This window comes from Barbus barbus, assembly GCF_936440315.1.
Source record: "Barbus barbus genome assembly, chromosome: 19".
NCBI lineage: Eukaryota > Metazoa > Chordata > Actinopteri > Cypriniformes > Cyprinidae > Barbus > Barbus barbus.
Window position 1 is genome coordinate 28,512,628 of NC_136747.1, and position 17,993 is coordinate 28,530,620.

At 38.4% G+C, this 17,993-nt stretch overlaps 2 protein-coding genes across 2 annotated transcripts; one reads left to right on the top strand and one right to left on the bottom strand.

The window, feature by feature from the left end:
* The first annotated feature begins 11,942 nt into the window (after positions 1-11,942).
* LOC306885238 (uncharacterized protein) lies at positions 11,943-16,060 on the top strand. Its single transcript, XM_079441639.1, has 2 exons — positions 11,943-12,062; positions 13,280-16,060. Exons 1-2 carry the CDS (start codon positions 11,979-11,981, stop codon positions 15,137-15,139), a joined length of 1,944 nt encoding a protein of 647 aa, XP_079297765.1. The 5' UTR covers positions 11,943-11,978; the 3' UTR covers positions 15,140-16,060.
* A 70-nt stretch (positions 16,061-16,130) lies between these two features.
* On the bottom strand, positions 16,131-17,782 carry LOC306885012 (uncharacterized protein). Its single transcript, XM_079441318.1, has 2 exons — positions 16,959-17,782; positions 16,131-16,618 (listed from the first exon to the last, which is right to left on the bottom strand). The coding sequence occupies exons 1-2, from the start codon at positions 17,508-17,510 to the stop codon at positions 16,289-16,291; spliced, it is 882 nt and encodes a 293-aa protein (XP_079297444.1). The 5' UTR covers positions 17,511-17,782; the 3' UTR covers positions 16,131-16,288.
* Between the last annotated feature and the right edge of the window lie 211 nt (positions 17,783-17,993).

Genomic DNA, 17,993 nt, shown 5'->3' on the forward strand with positions numbered 1-17,993 from the left:
AACAGTTGCAAGATATAAACTTGGGATATAAATTGACAATTTTGAGAAGAAAATAATTGGGAGATTTAGAATTTTGTTTACAAAAGTATTGACATCTCACAATTCTGAGTTTAGATCTAACCTTTTCACAGAATTGCAAGAAATAAGTGCAATAATTGTAAAGTAAAAACTCACAAATACCTTATTTATTAATTTATTTTTATCCCGTTGCAAAAAGAATAAAGACATTTACTATATTTGTCATTCTACTTCAAAATCAGATCTGATAATTTTTTTAAGAGAAACACTATTGTTCTTGGCAAAAATCACAAGAATATTGACTGTAAATAATGTGATGCAATGACACGCTCTTAAAAATAAAGGGTTTTCATTGGCATCGATGGTTCCATGAAGAACCTTTAACATCCATGGAATCCTTTCAGTGGAAATGATCAGTTTAATTATCTTTACTTTAGATAATTAAAATGTTCTTCGCACTAAGAACAGAACGTTTCTTTTTAACAAGTGTTCACTGAAAGGCTCTTTAGGGCCTTTATTTGAAAGAGTCATTTCTGCACTTAAAACACTAACATTCAACCTTAAAACATTCTGATTGTTCAAGTTTATGAAAGAGAAGTATCTTAAACTGGTAATATGCTCCCAATAATAATGTGTGATTTAAGACAAAAATAATAATATGAATAAATGATATTTACTCATATTGCCAGTATAAGTCATTTCTAAAAGTCTAGTGACAGGTCTGAGATGTTGAAGAACTCTTAGTGCTTGGCAGTACTAGATTAAGATGCAATCATTGTGGACAACACCTTAGGGATTTGTCTCTCTATGGTGGTTTGTCAGTGTTTATGGGCATTACATTTCAGATGCTTTGACTCAGAAGTGGGAATAAAGGGCTTTTTAAAAGTTACAATGCAACATTAAACCTCAAACGCCTTTGCAATGCCAAAGTCACGGCTTTGATTCTCAGGAAATGCATCAAACTAAAATCTTGAATGCAATGAAAGTCACTTTGCATTAAAGCATCTGCCAAATGCATGAATGTAAAACGTTAAAATGAACTGAAAAGCTGTCATTTCCTCAGAATGACCCAGTTACTAAAATACCGCCGATAATTATGCATCAAGATGAATTCATGCACAGATTGCAAAGATCATCTTCAAAAACAGAAAAGCTTGAGATGTCACAGACGTAGTTGCACGTTCTGTGTGAGTTTTGTGCAGCGCAGGCTTGATTTCTCAATAGAAAGTTAATTAATAAGACGAAGCTGTCTAAACATGTCTCTGGCGTCGAGCGCAGAACTCTGAAACATGCAATCGCATGATACATATAGAGCGCTGCTACATTTCCATGATGCATTTATGTATACACAGACTTCCCCCTTTGAGAATTCATTACCATGCGCACACACACACACTCGTTACCCGGAATATCACACACGACATTTACAGGTGTTAAAAGATACATATTAAAAATACAGCGCGAAATTCCTCTGATAAGAGAGTGTCTTCCAACTCGCCTGCTCTGAACGACAGGGAGAGAGAGAATTCTCTGCGCGAGTCGTCTGGATTTTTGGCCGTGTTTGTTAAAGCGAGTCGAGTCTTAAGAGAAAGTGCTAAAATATACAGTGAGAGAAAGTGAGAGGAGTGATCCGGGGGGGGGATAGAGAGAAAAACGCACAAACATGAGATCAGGCTGCTCAGGACCAGCTGATCGACGTCCAGAGAACGCTTGCACAACCTCTGCACAACTAAACAACTGCAGGAGCTTTAAATATAGTCTGGAAGACATTATTGTCTTCAGTGACTTTAATTTGACAAATCTATATTTATTATGTTTTATTTGATCTGACGAGCATGTTTTCAAAGGTAAAAACATAATCAAATGAAGTAAATAAAGTTATTTAAAAAACATTAATAAAAAGAAAATAATAATGAACAAAAAATAAAAAAGTAAAAATTATAAAATTAAGTAAATAAAGTGTTTAATATAAAATAATATAAAAATCTAAAATGATAAAAAAAATAGTATATTATATATTATATTAAAAATATGGTCATTGTAAATAACTAAAAAGATTCCAAATTAAATAACATAAAAATAAGTTTTTGATGTGCTATTTACAAGGCTAAATAAATGTGTAAGTAAGTGAATAAATAAATAATAAATACGTTCTATTATAGTTTGGGTTTGTAGTCAGTGTAAGTAACTTTACACAAAAACATTTGAGGTTTATGATATATGCTGTTTATATAACTAAAATGTATGAGTAAAATAAATAAATGAATACATTTCTATTATAGTTTTGTCAGATTAAATAAATGTACATAAAAACAATTGAAGTCTATGATATGTGCTTATTTATATAACTAGAACAATGTGTGTAAATTAAAAAAATATATATGTTTGTTTGTTTGGGTCTGAAGTCAGTGTAAAATACTAATTAAAAACTAAATATAAAAATGATATCAGCTGCTCAACATTCATTTCAATATTTTTTTTTTATTAATTCAATAGTTCTATAATTTACTGTATTTTTTTTTTATTTAATCAGGGACAATACACACTAATAATACATGGGGGAAAAAACGGCAAGATTTAGCCAAATTTAAATTTAATTTAAGTTAACTTTCATTCATTGTCCCTAGTTGTTATTATTTGTTAAATATTTATTCATATATATATATATATATATATATATATATATATATATATATAGTTTTTTTTTTTTATTACTTGTTCTAATGAATTTTAGCTGATAACTTCCATTAAGTTTCCTTGCAGATCAAACACCTTCACAGCATTTGTGACTGAGCCAAGTTTTGTGGCCTAAATCCCAAGCAGGACCTTCATTCTCCATGAAAACCATCTCATCAGCACCGATAGAACTAAAGCGATCAATTATTTCGCAATCCTCTTTAAAGCCCCATCAAACCGCCATGTTCTCCCCCACCTCCTCAATCAGGCCTTCATTAATTTTCCACCTCCAGTCTTTCTGCTCTGCCTGCTTCTCCTTCAGTGAACTAATGGAGCAGAAAAGCAAACAGAAAGCACAACAAACGTTGAATAGAAAGAGGCACCGCTGGGCCGCTCTCAGAACATTCAATGCTCTGTTCTCTGAGGATCTGCACCTCGCTTTAACCTTCTCCATCCCTCTCTTGTGCTCGGCCCTCCCCCTCATGTTAACTACAGGGGCCCAGAGGCTATGCTAATTAATGGCCCCGCTCTCAGGCCCCTGGACCAGTCCGAGATCCAGTTTAATGAAACGGATTAAGTGGCTGTATTAAGACCTATTTAACCTCCAGCACTTGCCCTGTTTCAATACGTATTAAAGAGCTCTTTAAAGCGAGTGGCGGTCTCAATTAAGACACACAAAGTCTAACATGCAGAAAGCATTGTTGGGGGTTTAGCATCTGCCCAGAGATAGATAGATAGATAGAGAGAGAGAGAGAGAGAGAGAGAGAGAGAGAGAGAGAGAGAGAGAGAGAGAGAGAGAGATGCGCTGCGGCCTGACAAGGGTCAGAAACAACCTGCATGCGTTTGCATAACTGCATTAAGATCTTCATGATTAACCTCATCCCTACTAGTTGAGTCAAGCCAGTTAATCGCTTTAATTCAATGAGAATTTAGGGGAACACTTTACAGTAAGGTCTCATTTATTTACATGCATGCAACTAACATCAACTAACAATGAGAAACTTTTCAGCATTTATTAACCTTTGTTGATGTTAGTTAATAATGTTCATGTTGGTTCACAGATACAACTTTGATCTTAAAAATGTATTGGTAAATAAATGCTGAAATTTACATTAACTAAGACTAATACACGCTGTAGCAGTATTGTTCGTTGTTAGTTCATAGTAACTAAAGTTAACAAATTAACATACCGTAACTACTACTAATACTAGTACTAATAAGAAAGACAATCTAAGATTTTTATGTTTACTGTCATTGTACAAATATAACAGTTAGTAAAAAAAAAAAAAAAAAACTAATACTAGTCAGTACTAAAACTAGTACCAATGACAAAAGCGATCTGCGATATTTTTCATTAACCTGATCTTTACTAGTGAACTGCAGAAAACTGCATATTGTCGTTGTACAAATAAGACTAGTTAACACAATGAGATTAGCTCTAATACAAGCTCCAATACTAGTTATCTCTAATATTAGTGCCGGTGACAAAAGACGATCTGGGATCTTTATAAATAATTTGATCTTTACTAGTCAAGCCAAATCAGATACTTATTATCATTGTACAAATACAACAAGATTAGATTGCAATATGAGCACAAGTACTAGTTAGTTCTAATACTAGTATCAGTGACAAAGACAATCTGGGATCTTTTTATGTACTGTAATTTGATCTTTACTAGTAAACTTAAGTCATATGAATATTGTCATAGTACAAATATAACAAGATTAGTTAAAACAATGAGATTAGTTCTAATATGAGCTTCAATACTAGTCTGTTATAATATTAATGCTAATGAGAAAGACAATCTAATTTTTAAGATGCTTTACAGATACAACAAGTTAAAAGAACAAGATATACTGTAAGCTCCAATACTAGTCAGTTCTATTACTAGTAGTAAAACTAGTAATACTGACAAAGACAATCTGAGATGTTTACTAGTTAATTCAAGATAGATGCATGGTGTCACTGTATAAATATAACAAGATTAGTTAAAACAATGAGAGTAGTTCTAATAAGAGCTCCAAAACTAGTACTAGTTCTAAGAGCTACTAAACCAACTCAGAAAATGGGTGTTTGTGGTTCATTTCTTTAGTTGTGTTGTGACTGAAGTTGAATTGTCTTTCAGTAAAGCTTTAAAATGACAGTGTTTCACAGACGTCCATATGCATGTTTTACACACACACACACACACACACACACACACACACACACACACACACACACACACATAGTGAAATCTATTTTCTAAGTTGATCTCTCGAGATGCTGCAAAGCGCAAAGAAGGTGTCATGCCAGATCCCCTACCGAACAATACTTCCATTGTTCACTTCGGTAAAGCAAGCTGTCACTGAGGCACGCTTCCCTCTTGTCTCTTTCTGTCGCCCACCATTTGTTTGTTGGTGAGGCGATGTGGGCCCGATGTGGCCCCAGTGGGGGGCCAGAAACGTCGCGCGTGGCAGCGCCCTAAATTTAGACATCTCTGAAAAGTCAGTGATGGGCTTTTATGAGCAAGTCGACGCACACTGCGGTAACGGCCCTCACCAATTCACACGCAATTAACGATGACCACTGACCGGTAACGTCGGCATTCAAGGACGTTCCTCTGCACCGCTAAATGAGATTATATTAAGCACTTATTATAATTCTCGCTTATTTTCTCTGTTCGTTTAACAATAGGCCTGTTTCACACATAGAGGAGAGGGCTGGAAAGTGTTAATGAGCGCGCAGATCTCAGGACGAGACACTCGCGCACGCACACACAAATGCTAATCCCCATCATTACGCAAAAACCTTTTCGTCTTTACCGAGAGACCTCAGAGAGAGTGGCACTGGCCAAAAACACACTTAACCCGTATTTTCAGTGTTCGGAAAAACAAGCGGCATGTGTGAAGTAAACAGAGAAGTCACGTTAAAAACAAGTGCATCAGTCGGCGAAGAGTCGCTACAGTCGCGACCGGGAAGCACTGTGATAGGTAAACACTCAAATAAGACACGGAATCTGTCACGCGTCAGACGTGAATATTAGTCGTGCGGTGAACGAAAGCGAGCGAGTAGCCCGTTTACTGCTAATGGATTTCTGTGATGCCAAGAGGAATTCTGACACCTCGAGTCACAAAAATACCTTCCCCATCATAAGGTACTACCATGTAGCAGAATCGGGATTACGTTCTTTGGCAGTATTCTGTATTTTTAGATAAATACTTATATTAATGAAAATGTTATTATATAAACTATTTTAGAATTTATGTAACTATATATATCATATATATATATATATATATATATATATATACACACACACACACACACACACCCACACACAATATTGCCAAAAGTATTGGCACCCCCTTCTAATGAACATGTTTGACTACTTTAGTAATTTCTATGAGTACAAATCTTAATGTTTAAGCATATAATGATATTCTAGGGAATTGTGTGTTTCTAATTTTATAACAACAGTTTGGACAGAACCCTTTTCTATTCTAACATGACAGTGCCTCTGTGTATAAGACACGGTTCAGAAAGACATGATTGATTCAGTCAGTGTGGAAGAACTTGACTGGTCTGCAGAAAGTCCTGATCCCAGCTGAACTCCTCTGGTGTGACTTTAAATGCAGACCTTGACCCAAAAACTCATCACCAAACACCAGTGACTTGTACATAAGAGTACTGTCATTTTAGACACGTCCAAAACTGTTGCAACAGAGATGGAAATACAATTTTTAAAATACATGAATTATGTTTCCATCTTTGTTGCCACAGTTTTGTTAGTGCCTTTTTCTGTTCTAAAGAATGGGGTGAACCAACACTTTTGTCCTTATAGTGTCTATACAAATCATTGGTGTTTGGTGATGAGTTTTTGGCTCAAGGTTTGCATTTAAAGTCACACCAGAGGAGTTCAGCTGAGACCAGGACTTGGCTTTCTGCAGACCAGTCAAGTTCTTCCACACTGACTGAATCAATCATGTCTTTTTGAACCGTGGTTGTTTTAAATAAAAACATTTCATTTTTTCCAGTGAATATAGCAGCGATAGCATGTTAAGAACAAGCAACAGTCGGCAAAGATTCAATACAGTCGCACTTCCTCATGAACAGGAAGTGTTGTATTGCAATCGGAAACACTCCAATAAGACACTATATCTCTCACACTTCTAGTCGTGCAATGAATGAAAGTGAGCATGTAGTCTGTTTATGCTAATGGATTCTGCAATGCTGAGATGAATTCTGACACCTCGAGTTGCAAAAATACCTCCCCCATCATAAAGCATTACTGCACAGCACACGAAACCCTAAAAAACAGCTTTAAAGTCTCTGCTGCGGTTGAGTTAATTAAGCTAACACTGAGCCAGAGCCATGATTCCTGTCAGAAATCACCAAATGCAAACCTCCCCACTGGCCGAGTCTTAAACCGAACACCATGAGACCCATCAGACTCCATTAGACTCTAGCACGCTAGCATTTTAGTGCTAGCCCCCAGGCCTGTGGGAGGGAGGGGCTTGTGTGGATGATTGACAGCTGACAGTAGGGAAAGTGAGTTGCAGTACAAGGCTCACGCTTGAGAAGAGGTAAACCGCAGATGGGAGGTGACATGGAGACACACGCCGCAAGATTTGCGTTCCTCTCTTCATTACACACTCCAGTGATACTGTCACTCATGCTAGCAATCACAAGAAGCAAGAATTGCAGGGAGGAGGCCGCGTTCGGTACGGGATGCCGAACCACGTGCTGCTGTGGAGTGATCGAGTCAAGAGTACCGCAGGTTTGTAGAGAAATTAAACAACGGATGGATGGATGGACGGACGATGGAACAATAGATTGATGGATGAATGAACGATAGAAGGACAAAATGGATGGATGGATGGATGGATGGATAATGGAACAAAAGTTTGATGGATGGATGGCAGAATGATAAATGGATGGATGGATGGATGGGTGGATGGATGATGGAACGTTAGATGGATGGATGGAACAATGGATGGATGTTGAAATGATGGATGGAAAGTTTGACAGAGATGGAAGGATTGATGGATGGGACGATAGAGATGGATGGGTGGGTGAATGATGCAATGATGGATGATGGAATATTGAATGGATGGATGGATGTTTGAATGACGGATGGATGGATGCTGGAACAAAAGATGGATGGATGGATGATAGAACGATAGATAGATGTATGATGGATGGATGGAATAATGGATGGATGTTGAAATGATGGATGGAAAGTTTGATAGAGATGGATGGGTTAATACTGAATGATGGATGGATTTAGGGATAGATGGGTGGGTGAATGATGCAATGATGGATGGATGGATGAATGATGGAACAACAGGTTGATGGATGGATGAATGATAAAATGATGAATGGATGGATGGATGTTGGAATGGTGGATGAATGAATGAATGGATAGATGAATGTTGGAATGATGGATGGATGGTTTGATAGAGATGGACGGATTAATGGATGGGATGATAGAGATCGATGGGTGAATACTGAATGACGGATGGACATACGGATGGGTGGGTGGGTATGTGGTTGAATGAAGGAATGATGGATGGATGATGGAATATTGGATGGATGGATGAATGGATGGATGATGGAACAATAGATTGACGGATGAATGAACGATAGAAGGACAAAATGGATGGATGGATGATGGAACAATAGATGGATGGATGAATGATAAAACAATGAATGATGGATGGATGTTGGAATGGTGGATGAATGAATGGATAGATGAATGTTGGAATGATGGATAGATGGTTTGATAGAGATGGATGGGTGAATACTGAATGACGGATGGACGGATGGATGGATGGATGGATGGATGGGTGGGTGGTTGAATGATAGAGATGGATGGTAGATGCTGGAAGGATGGATGCTGAAATATTGGATGAATGGATGGATGGGATGTTTGAACGGCAGATGGATGAATGATAAATGACAGAACGATGGATGGATGATGAATGATAAAGATGGATAGATGGATGGATGGATTGATACGGCAGATGGATGATGATTATTGATAGAAGGATGGATGGATGGATGGACGGAATGATGGATGGATGGATGGACGGATGTTTGAACGGCAGATGGATGATGATGATTGATAGAAGGATGGATGGATGGATGGATGGATGAATAGATGTGTGTTTGAACTATGGATATATGGATTCTGGAATAATAGATGGATGATAGTATAATGGATGGATGGATGGATGACAGAACAATAGATGGATAATGGATGGATGGATGGATTGATAGATAGATGGATGAATGATGGAACGTTAAAGGGATGGATGGAACAATGGTTGGATGTTGAAATGATGGATGGATGGTTTGATAGAGATGGATGGGTGAATGATGAAATGATGGATGATGGAATGTTGGATGGATGGATGATGGAATAATATGGATGGATGAATGATAGAATGATGGATGGATGAATGGATGGATGATAGAGATGTATGGGTGCATGGATGGATAGATGATAGAACAATGGATGATGGGACAACAGATGGATGATTGTATAGATGGAGAATGGATGTATAAATGGATGGATAAATGATGGGACAATGGGAATAAATGAATGTAAAAAATGGCTGGATGGATGGATGGATGGATGGATGGATGAATGGATGGATGGATGGAAATAACAGAAAGACAGTCAACCTAGAGTGATCACACAAATTAATCACTAAATCAAAGTTTTTAATCTTCTTCTTTTTTTTTTTTTCTTTTTTTTTTTTATCTCACACCCCTGTTCTCTGTTCTCTGTCCGGGGCCGGGGGCTGCGAGGATGAGCTGGCCGCCCGGTCGGGGTCTGGGCTGGTGGTCTTCTCTGCTGCTGCGGGGACCGGGGTGGTCTTCCTGTCCCCACGCCAGAGCGAAGGGGGTTCAGCTCCGGGATCGGGCGCTGATTACCCCTCTGGGGGTGGTGGTGCCTGGATCTAGGAGTATAGAGTGCATATAGGGAGTGTGAGTGTGGGTACCATGTCCATTTTTGTGTGTCTACATGTGGGGCGAGGGTGAGAATATTCGTTGCGTGCTTGAGGGTGGGAACGTATGCTTGTGTATATGTGTGCTTGTTCGTCTACGTCTATGTGTCAGGTCGGGCCTTAGACTCCACCTCACTCATCATCTCAGTCGACCCCCACCCCACCACCATGCCCTGCCGGTGGAGGATGCCGCCGGTGCATTGGTGGTTTCTCGCGCCGGGGTAGGATGCTCGGGTGAGCGCTGGCCCACTCTCGGCGGTCGCTTGGCGGGGCCTGGCCCTACTGGCCTTGCTGGGCCCCGGTTGGGGGGTGGGGGGCCCTTGGATCTCCGGGCCCAGGGCTCGGTCTGCCCTGGTATGGTCGGCTGCCGGCGGAGCCTGCGGGCTTGCCGCCACGGCACCCTGGGGTGTCTACACTGTGGCTGTCGGATGTCCCACCTTCGGGCTCTCCTCTGCCCTTTTCTGGGTGGGGGCCGCAGTTGTCCCTGCGGTGGTTCCCCTGGGGGTCCCGTGCCCTGGGGGCCCTCCGGATGTTTGGGGCCTGGGTCTCTTCCATGCCTGCTTCATGCCTTGCGGGATGGGGCTGTTGTTCCCCACACACACACTATTAAACATTTACATGGAGGAACCTTATGAACACAAGCGCGCTCACACACACAGGTGTACACTCAAGCATTCACATTGGTGTAAAAACGGGTGCTCACAGACACACATTGTTCTGATCTGCTGTTGCTTCAAAACTTATTTTGTAATATTAGTTATGCGTGTTGCTCAATAACATTTAACATTTAGAATTTATTGTGATTCATACAGATGTTGGTTGTTGCTGCAGTTTCTCTGATGTTGTGTCTTCTGTTGTGTCTTCTGTTGTTTTCTCTTTTTGTCAGCAGGTATCGAAGCAAATTGTCTGTTTTTTTTTTTTTTTTTTTTTTTTGTCTTGTTTTTTCCTCTCTCTCTCTCCCCCTTCTCTGTTGACTTTATCCACAATTTTTTTTTTTTTTTTTTTTTTTTTTTTTATTATTATTATTTTTATTATTATCATTATAATTATAATTATTATTTTTTTTTTATTATTATTATTATTATTATAATTTTTTTTTTTTTTTATTTATTTTTTTTCTCTCTCTTGTTTCCTCTGTCCCCTACGACGGCGTTTTAGTGCCACCTTAAAAAATAAAAAAAATCTAAGATTACGAGATTAAAGTCGTAATATTTCGAGAATAAAGTCGAAACTACGAGAATAAAGTCGAAATGTTACGAGAATAAAGTCGAAACTACCAGAATAAAGTCGAAATGTTACGAGAATAAAGTCGTAATATTTCGAGAATAAAGTCGAAACTACGAGAATAAAGTCGAAATGTTACGAGAATAAAGTCGAAACACTATGAGAATAAAGTCGTCTTTTTTTTTCTTTTTCTTTTTTTTTTTCGTGAATGTTGTAGTTTGTTATGTTTAAGCACGTCATCTGAGCCAGTTAGTTCTTAGTTCTACGGAAGGCCTTGCAAACACCAGCGGTCATTTAAAAGGTAAGCTTAATTAAAAACTCTATAGTACACATTTGTTAATGCGTTTGATGGAATTGAATAGATAGGCTATACAATAACGTTGCAGTTAAAACCGAGAGTATTGCATTTTTAATGCTAGCAATCGAGTTTTTTTTAACTATCTTAACTGACCATATACAGTAAATATCATAACCAGTGGAAAACACTGGCAGTGAAATTTAGTACTCAAGTTAGCGGAGCTGAATTTGTGAACGTTTGTGCGAGCTCTGTTCACGAAACATGGATTTTTTTTCTATCCTCTGATAATGCGTCAAAGCGCAGAACTGTTAACATATGTGCGTGTCATATGTTACAACAGTTGTTTGATTTAGTGTCCTCTGTCTCTTAATGTAATCCCAGACTTGCTCAATGAAGCTGACATCAGATCTCTGTGTGGACCTGTTATCGGACAGCTGTTTCATACAAAATGTCCCTGGAATATTACACCTAATGAATATTTGGACATATTAAACATGTTAAAGCTAAAGTTTTTTTTAAGGATCCACCCCCCCCCCTTTAGCAAAGTCTAACATTCCAAACACTTTGCACAGTACTGTACTGTATATCATTTTCAGGATTTGTTGAAGGTTTAAAAAAATAAAAGGGTAAATACATGCAGAAGGCATAACGATTAATTTTGTCCAAAGATGCATTATCACTGTTTCTTCCCACTAGTCTTATAAATTATATTAAAGTTATCCAATTTAAATTTAACACTCCTGTGCACTACTTTGCAGCCCCAAGAATGGAGGAAAATAGTGATATTTTCAATTTCCTAAGAGATCGAGGCATCCCTGAGGAAGAAATTACAGCAATGAAGCAGCAAAAGGTATGGTGTTTTGGTTAATTTGATTAAGTTATTAGGCACATTGAATATGGTTCAACTAACTAATAAAATATGGTTCAACTAAAATAAAATATGAACACATAACAAATAATAAGAATACAATTTTTTTTCAATTTTCTTTTATCCTTCTGTTAAAAGACACAGAAATCTTTTCATAGTACCTGAACTAACTGTGGAACTACCCACTTTTTGGCATGTTCGCACCGCAGGAACTAGGAACGGTTTTAGTTCCATGAACTCCGTTTGGAGGAACTAAATTAGCTTCTACTTCAGAGTAGGGTCTAAAACAGTTCTAGGAACTATTTGTCACTTCCTAGTACCCACTGTCGGTGCAAATGCAACCCTTTAAATGGTACTGTGAAATAGTTTGCGCAAAATCGTCCGAGTACTTTAGTACTGTACTTTTAGTTCTGGAACTAAAGCAGTGCGAAAGTCCCTCCTGTCATGTAAACAATAACAGTACTTCTAAACTTCTAACTAAACTTCTCTGCCCTGTCACAACCTAATATCCCTTTAAACATGCACCTACTGCAGGGATGGGCAGCATCAGTCCTGGAGGGCACTGTCCTGCAGAGTTTACCTCCATCATACCTAATTAAGGGGCAGTCACACTACACTTTTCATTCCATTAACTTACATTTCATAATGCAAATCCGAGAGAGTGGAAACCATAAGTTTGGTGAACTCTAACCTGCAAATTCATATGAAACCGTGTGACCAGTAGAAGATTGATACATCACAGCATGACCTTGTAGCCAAATTTAAAGAACATAAGTCTAAACTGTAGCACTGCAGGAAAGTGGTGCAGATTGTTTTTACATTTTGGATTTCAGTTTTTAAAAAGACACTGCAGTGCATGACGTCATATCACAACGGTCATATCACAACCATTACAGCGTACAAAGAAATTTTGCATGCTGTTCTTAATAATTCTTAATAAATTTCGCAAGTCTAGCACACTTAACATTTTCAAGCAATCCTGATGATTTTTCAGATGTGTTTGATTAGGGATTGAGCTAAACACTGCATAACATTGGCCCTGCAGGACCGGATTTGTCCTGACAGTTGCATCAAATCTGAGTGACCAGATTTTACATTTGGTTCTTCTTTTTAATAACATGTCCTTTTAGCTGTTATGAAACAGTATGATTGATTTTCTTGTTCCAAAAGTTAACGTGCATGTCCCTCTTCTTTCACAGATTGACAGAGAAGTCATCCTGCTTATGGAAGATGCAGACCTGGCCAAGTACCTTCCCTCATATGGAGACAGGATTGCCCTGATACATTTTTGCAGGCGTCAGACCCCATCTGCAAAGCGAAAGCTGGGTCTTTTTGACAAATTGAGAGAAAAAATGAAGATTAGAAAGGCGGCAAATGAGGATGAAGAGGAGCCACAAACATCAAACAAAAAAGCAAACTGCAAAGCAAAATCATGCAAACGAAATATTGAAATTGGGTGGCTTCATGATGAAAATGGTGTAATAAAACAGGTTCGAGCAAGGCAAGGTGGGGGGACCAGAAAACTACAGATAAATGCTGAGGCAAGATATGATGATATACTAAAAGAAGGAAAGGCATTATTCTTTCAGAATGGAAACTCCACCAAAGGCGAAGAGTCTGATTTTGAATTTGAAGTTTGGGATTTCAAGCAAAATCCACTCCCCAAGGATGTCTCAGTTGGAATGATTTACAACACTGTCAAACTCCCCATTTTGCGTTTCTATGTAGCAACTCATTCAAAAATGAGCTTGACTGAGGAGTCTAGTGATGAATCTGACCAGGCTAGTGACATCTCCAATTCAGATTCAACAAAAGTTAATGACTGTTCTCAGAATGAAAATGAGCAACTAGAGATATATGAGCCTCAGGATACCCTTCCTGATGTTTTTTTTATTTCTGATGAAGACGTTGGCCTACATTCCTCACAAGACCATCTTGCTGGCATGGTGCTCAATGTCAGCAGTGACCCAGAGATCACATTTGGTCCGCAACAGCCTATTGAGGATGATTCTCTCAGTGACACAGTGGTCCATGACCCTTGTAACTCACCACAAAATGTTCCTAATGATTTACCGAACAGGAATTTGACCATACACTACTCACATAGCTTCAACGACATGATTGAGGCATTTTCTGACCACGAAATTGTCGCCCAGTCCTTGAGAGTAAGACGTATACTTCCCAACAACTCAGAGGAAGCAGGTAGTGGGCCAGGCGTCCTTCGTGATGTGTACAGTAACTTCTGGTCTGATTTCTATGAACATTGCACTGTTGGAACATCTGTAAAAGTGCCCTTCCTCAGGCATGACTTCAGCAGTGACAAGTGGAAAGCTGTGGGGCGAGTCCTTCTTAAAGGGTTTAAAGACTGCAAATACATGCCCATCAAGCTTGCTCCACCATTGCTTGAGGAGATGCTCTTTGGGGCTGTATATACAGACCTAAAGGCAGCTTTCATGAAGTTTGTCAGCTGCCAGGAGCGAGATGTTCTCAATCAAGCACTCAACGACTTTTCCTCTGTCGACATGGATGAGCTTCTGGACATCATGAACACTTATGAGTGCAGGAGGAGGGTCACTGCTTCCTCTCTACCAGGAATAATTGATGAAATTGCTCACAAGGAACTCATTCAGAAACCAATGTTCGTTATTGACTGCTGGAGGGAGGTCACAAAAGGCCTGATCTCTCTCAGCTGTGAAGAAATTCAACAGCTATACAAAGACTTGAAGCCTACACAAAAAAAGGTGACTGGGCTGTTGAAGTTCCCACCAGAAATGTCAGAAAATCAAACAGAGGTTGCCAATCACTTGAAAAGGTACATCAGGGAAACTGACGAAGACAAACTCGGCAGATTTTTGAGATTCTGTACCGGTTCCGATTTGGTGGTTACAGAGGCTATTCATGTAGAGTTCACCTTCCAGACAGATTTCACTAGAAGGCCAATTGGACATACCTGTGGAATGGTCCTAGAACTCTCCGACTCCTATGATAATTTCCCACAATTCCGTGCTGAATTTAACTGTGTTCTGGAAAGCAACATCTGGGTCATGGACATTGTGTAGCTGGACATTTTTCTAAACACACACATCACACACAGACACAGACACACACACACACACACACATATACCTTCAATGTCTGTAAATGTAGAATTCTGAAGAAATAGCAGGTTCATACTTAAAAAACATAACAACGTTAAATGTATTACACTGAAGCTCTGCATATGATAACTGGAAATACACTGTATGTGTTGTGTTTACATCTTAGGTTTACATATTGATTAAAAAGACTATACCCATTGAATTTGTGAAAAAAAAAAACTGTATCAAATTTAAGGTCAAGCATAGGAACATTACAGATCCTGAGGTTTTGCACATTCTCTGTGTGCATACATTTTGTTGTTTGCATTATGGTTAAATACTGATTTATATCTATACTCACTGAATGTAAGAAAACCAGGTTTATACTTGAAAATGTATCTTGAAACGGTATACTTGAAAAGTTATTTGATATCAAGAACTGCTGGAGGTTTTGCATATATTCTCTGGTTAAATGTTTAAATACATTTTTATGTTGTGTTTACGTTATGGTTAAATACTGATTTATATTGCTATACTCATGGAATGTAGAATTCTGAAGAAAACCAGGTTTATACTTGAAATGGTATACTTGAAAAGTTATTTGAGATCAAGCTTAGGAGTGTCACAGCATGTAATGCAAAAACAACTGTTGGAGGGTTTACATATTCTCTGTGAAAATACATTGTTTAGTTTCCATGTTTTGTTTACATATTGATTCATATGCTCATATTAAATGTTATAAAAATGTTCAAGTATAGTTGAGGTAAATACCACTTCAAAAGGCACATCAGAGAGTTCTTAGCAAGTTATTGAAATGCTTTATGCAGTCACTGTGAGGGTTATGCTTGTTGCTCATAGATATTTTCATGATGTTTTAAAAATGTATTAAATATTTTGCATGTATTACGTTGATTATGGTTAGTTATTGGTGTACTGTAATTTCTTGTTTGTATAAGAATACACCACAACTGTTCATTAAAAATATTTATTACACTTAGCTTAAAATAATAAAATATATTAGCATAACACTGTAATACACATACTATTGTAATAGGTCTCTAATGTAATATAGATCTGAGTTCAAATTTAATTATGCTTTCATTAAAATACAAACATGTAAAGTTTTTCTTTCTAGATATTCTCTAGTATCTCATTTCTTAACAGAGTGTACAGTTCAGCTGCATGGTATGGGTCCACAGGAACAATTAATCCTTTTTCTTCCATAAGAAGAACACAGAGCTCAAATACAGTCTTGTCACAGGGGTACTGCCCCTTTGGGGTGCACTCCTCTTTGCAAGCAGCCACTTCTTGAGGAAGAACAGATTTAAGTTTGTCTTCTGTTGCACCATGAATTTCTGGCAAAGAGAACATCAGAACTGGGCGAACTGCGGGCAATCCCTGGCCTGGTCGTGGTCTTATTTGGTGGGTGTTCCAAGTTCTCACAACTTCATCTATCTCATTCTGCATGGCAAATAAAGACATTCATTATTAAAACTGGATGTAGACTGAGCTGCAGAATCACCATCATACATATACATATAACCCCCCCAAAAAATTCATGAATATTGTTCATGAATTTTGACACTAAAAATGTCATTAAGATTCACCATTTTATCTATAACTATTTACTGCACAACTTATATGCACAAAATACATCCTTGCATAAACAACACTTTGAACTTCACATAATAGTTAAATCCAGTTGTTTATCTAGTATTTGAACTTCAGTTCAAAGTGGATATTACTGTATGATTAGCCTTTAGACGTAATCGTAATAAATACCTAATAAATTGTTACATACCTGGACAAGGTTCAAGAAGCAGAACTGTATAAGATTTTTGTCCAAGAAATCACCAGAGAAATGCCCATCGTCTTTGAGGGTCTGAAAGATGTCCATCCAAAGTTGTCCACTTTGTTTACGCAGTATGCCCCACCATGCCTCTATGCGTTGATTTGCCGTGCTGCATCCATACATAAAACTTTTCTCTCCTGCGTAACTGTCCGTGTGGTTTCTGCGCAGGAAAACCTGCATGTCTTTGACGTGTCCATTTTCTGTTCCTGGGTCGGCGCGCAGTCGCTCGGGACAACCCCCAATGCGGGTTACAGTGGAAATGTAGTAGTCTGCAATTACTTTGGGGTCACTGTTTGTATTGTACGCTTCCATCCACAACACAAACCGACTGAAGCCGTCAATGCAACCATTAATTGCAATGCCGTACGGCTTCAGCTTATCATATGAATCCATATGCCACAACGCATTGGGACCTCGGCTGAAGTACTGGCGACGTCGGAGACGTCGAGCGCGCCGATGTTCAACTCCTTCAGGGTCGATTTCTTTGATCACCATCCTCATAGTCTCTTGAGAAAGAACATATCCTCTTCGAATAGCACGCAGATGTAACCATCGATATCCTTGGAGTCGACCACTGGTCGCGATTTCAGACTGCACAAAAGAGGCAATTTCCTCAAAGTCTGTCTGATTTTTTCTTCTGAATAAATTAAGTTTCCTACATACCCGCTGCAGTGTCCTTTTACTAATTATAACTCCGTGCTGATGCGCCAAAAGACAAAGAACTTCCTTATTGCTAAATCCTAATCTAAAGTAGGATTTAACCAAATCCTCCACATCCATTGTTTCTAGCAATTCTGTGATTTTTCTCAAAATATTACGAGTTTATTCTCATAATTTCGACTTTATTCTCGTAGTTTCGACTTTATTCTCGAAATATTACGACTTTATTCTCGTAACATTTCGACTTTATTCTCGTAGTGTTTCGACTTTATTCTCGTAGTTTCGACTTTATTCTCGTAACATTTCGACTTTATTCTCGTAACA

What these genes read in the sequence shown, in the direction of transcription:
- LOC306885238 (XM_079441639.1), top strand. Translation starts at nt 11,979, where the DNA reads ATGGAGGAAAATAGTGATATTTTCAATTTCCTAAGAGATCGAGGCATC. An exon ending in CAGCAATGAAGCAGCAAAAG is followed by an intron (nt 12,063 to 13,279) that starts GTATGGTGTTTT and finishes CTTCTTTCACAG; the next exon opens with ATTGACAGAGAAGTCATCCT.
- LOC306885012 (XM_079441318.1), bottom strand. Translation starts at nt 17,510, where the DNA reads ATGAGGATGGTGATCAAAGAAATCGACCCTGAAGGAGTTGAACATCGG. An exon ending in GCTTCTTGAACCTTGTCCAG is followed by an intron (nt 16,619 to 16,958) that starts GTATGTAACAAT and finishes TTTGCCATGCAG; the next exon opens with AATGAGATAGATGAAGTTGT.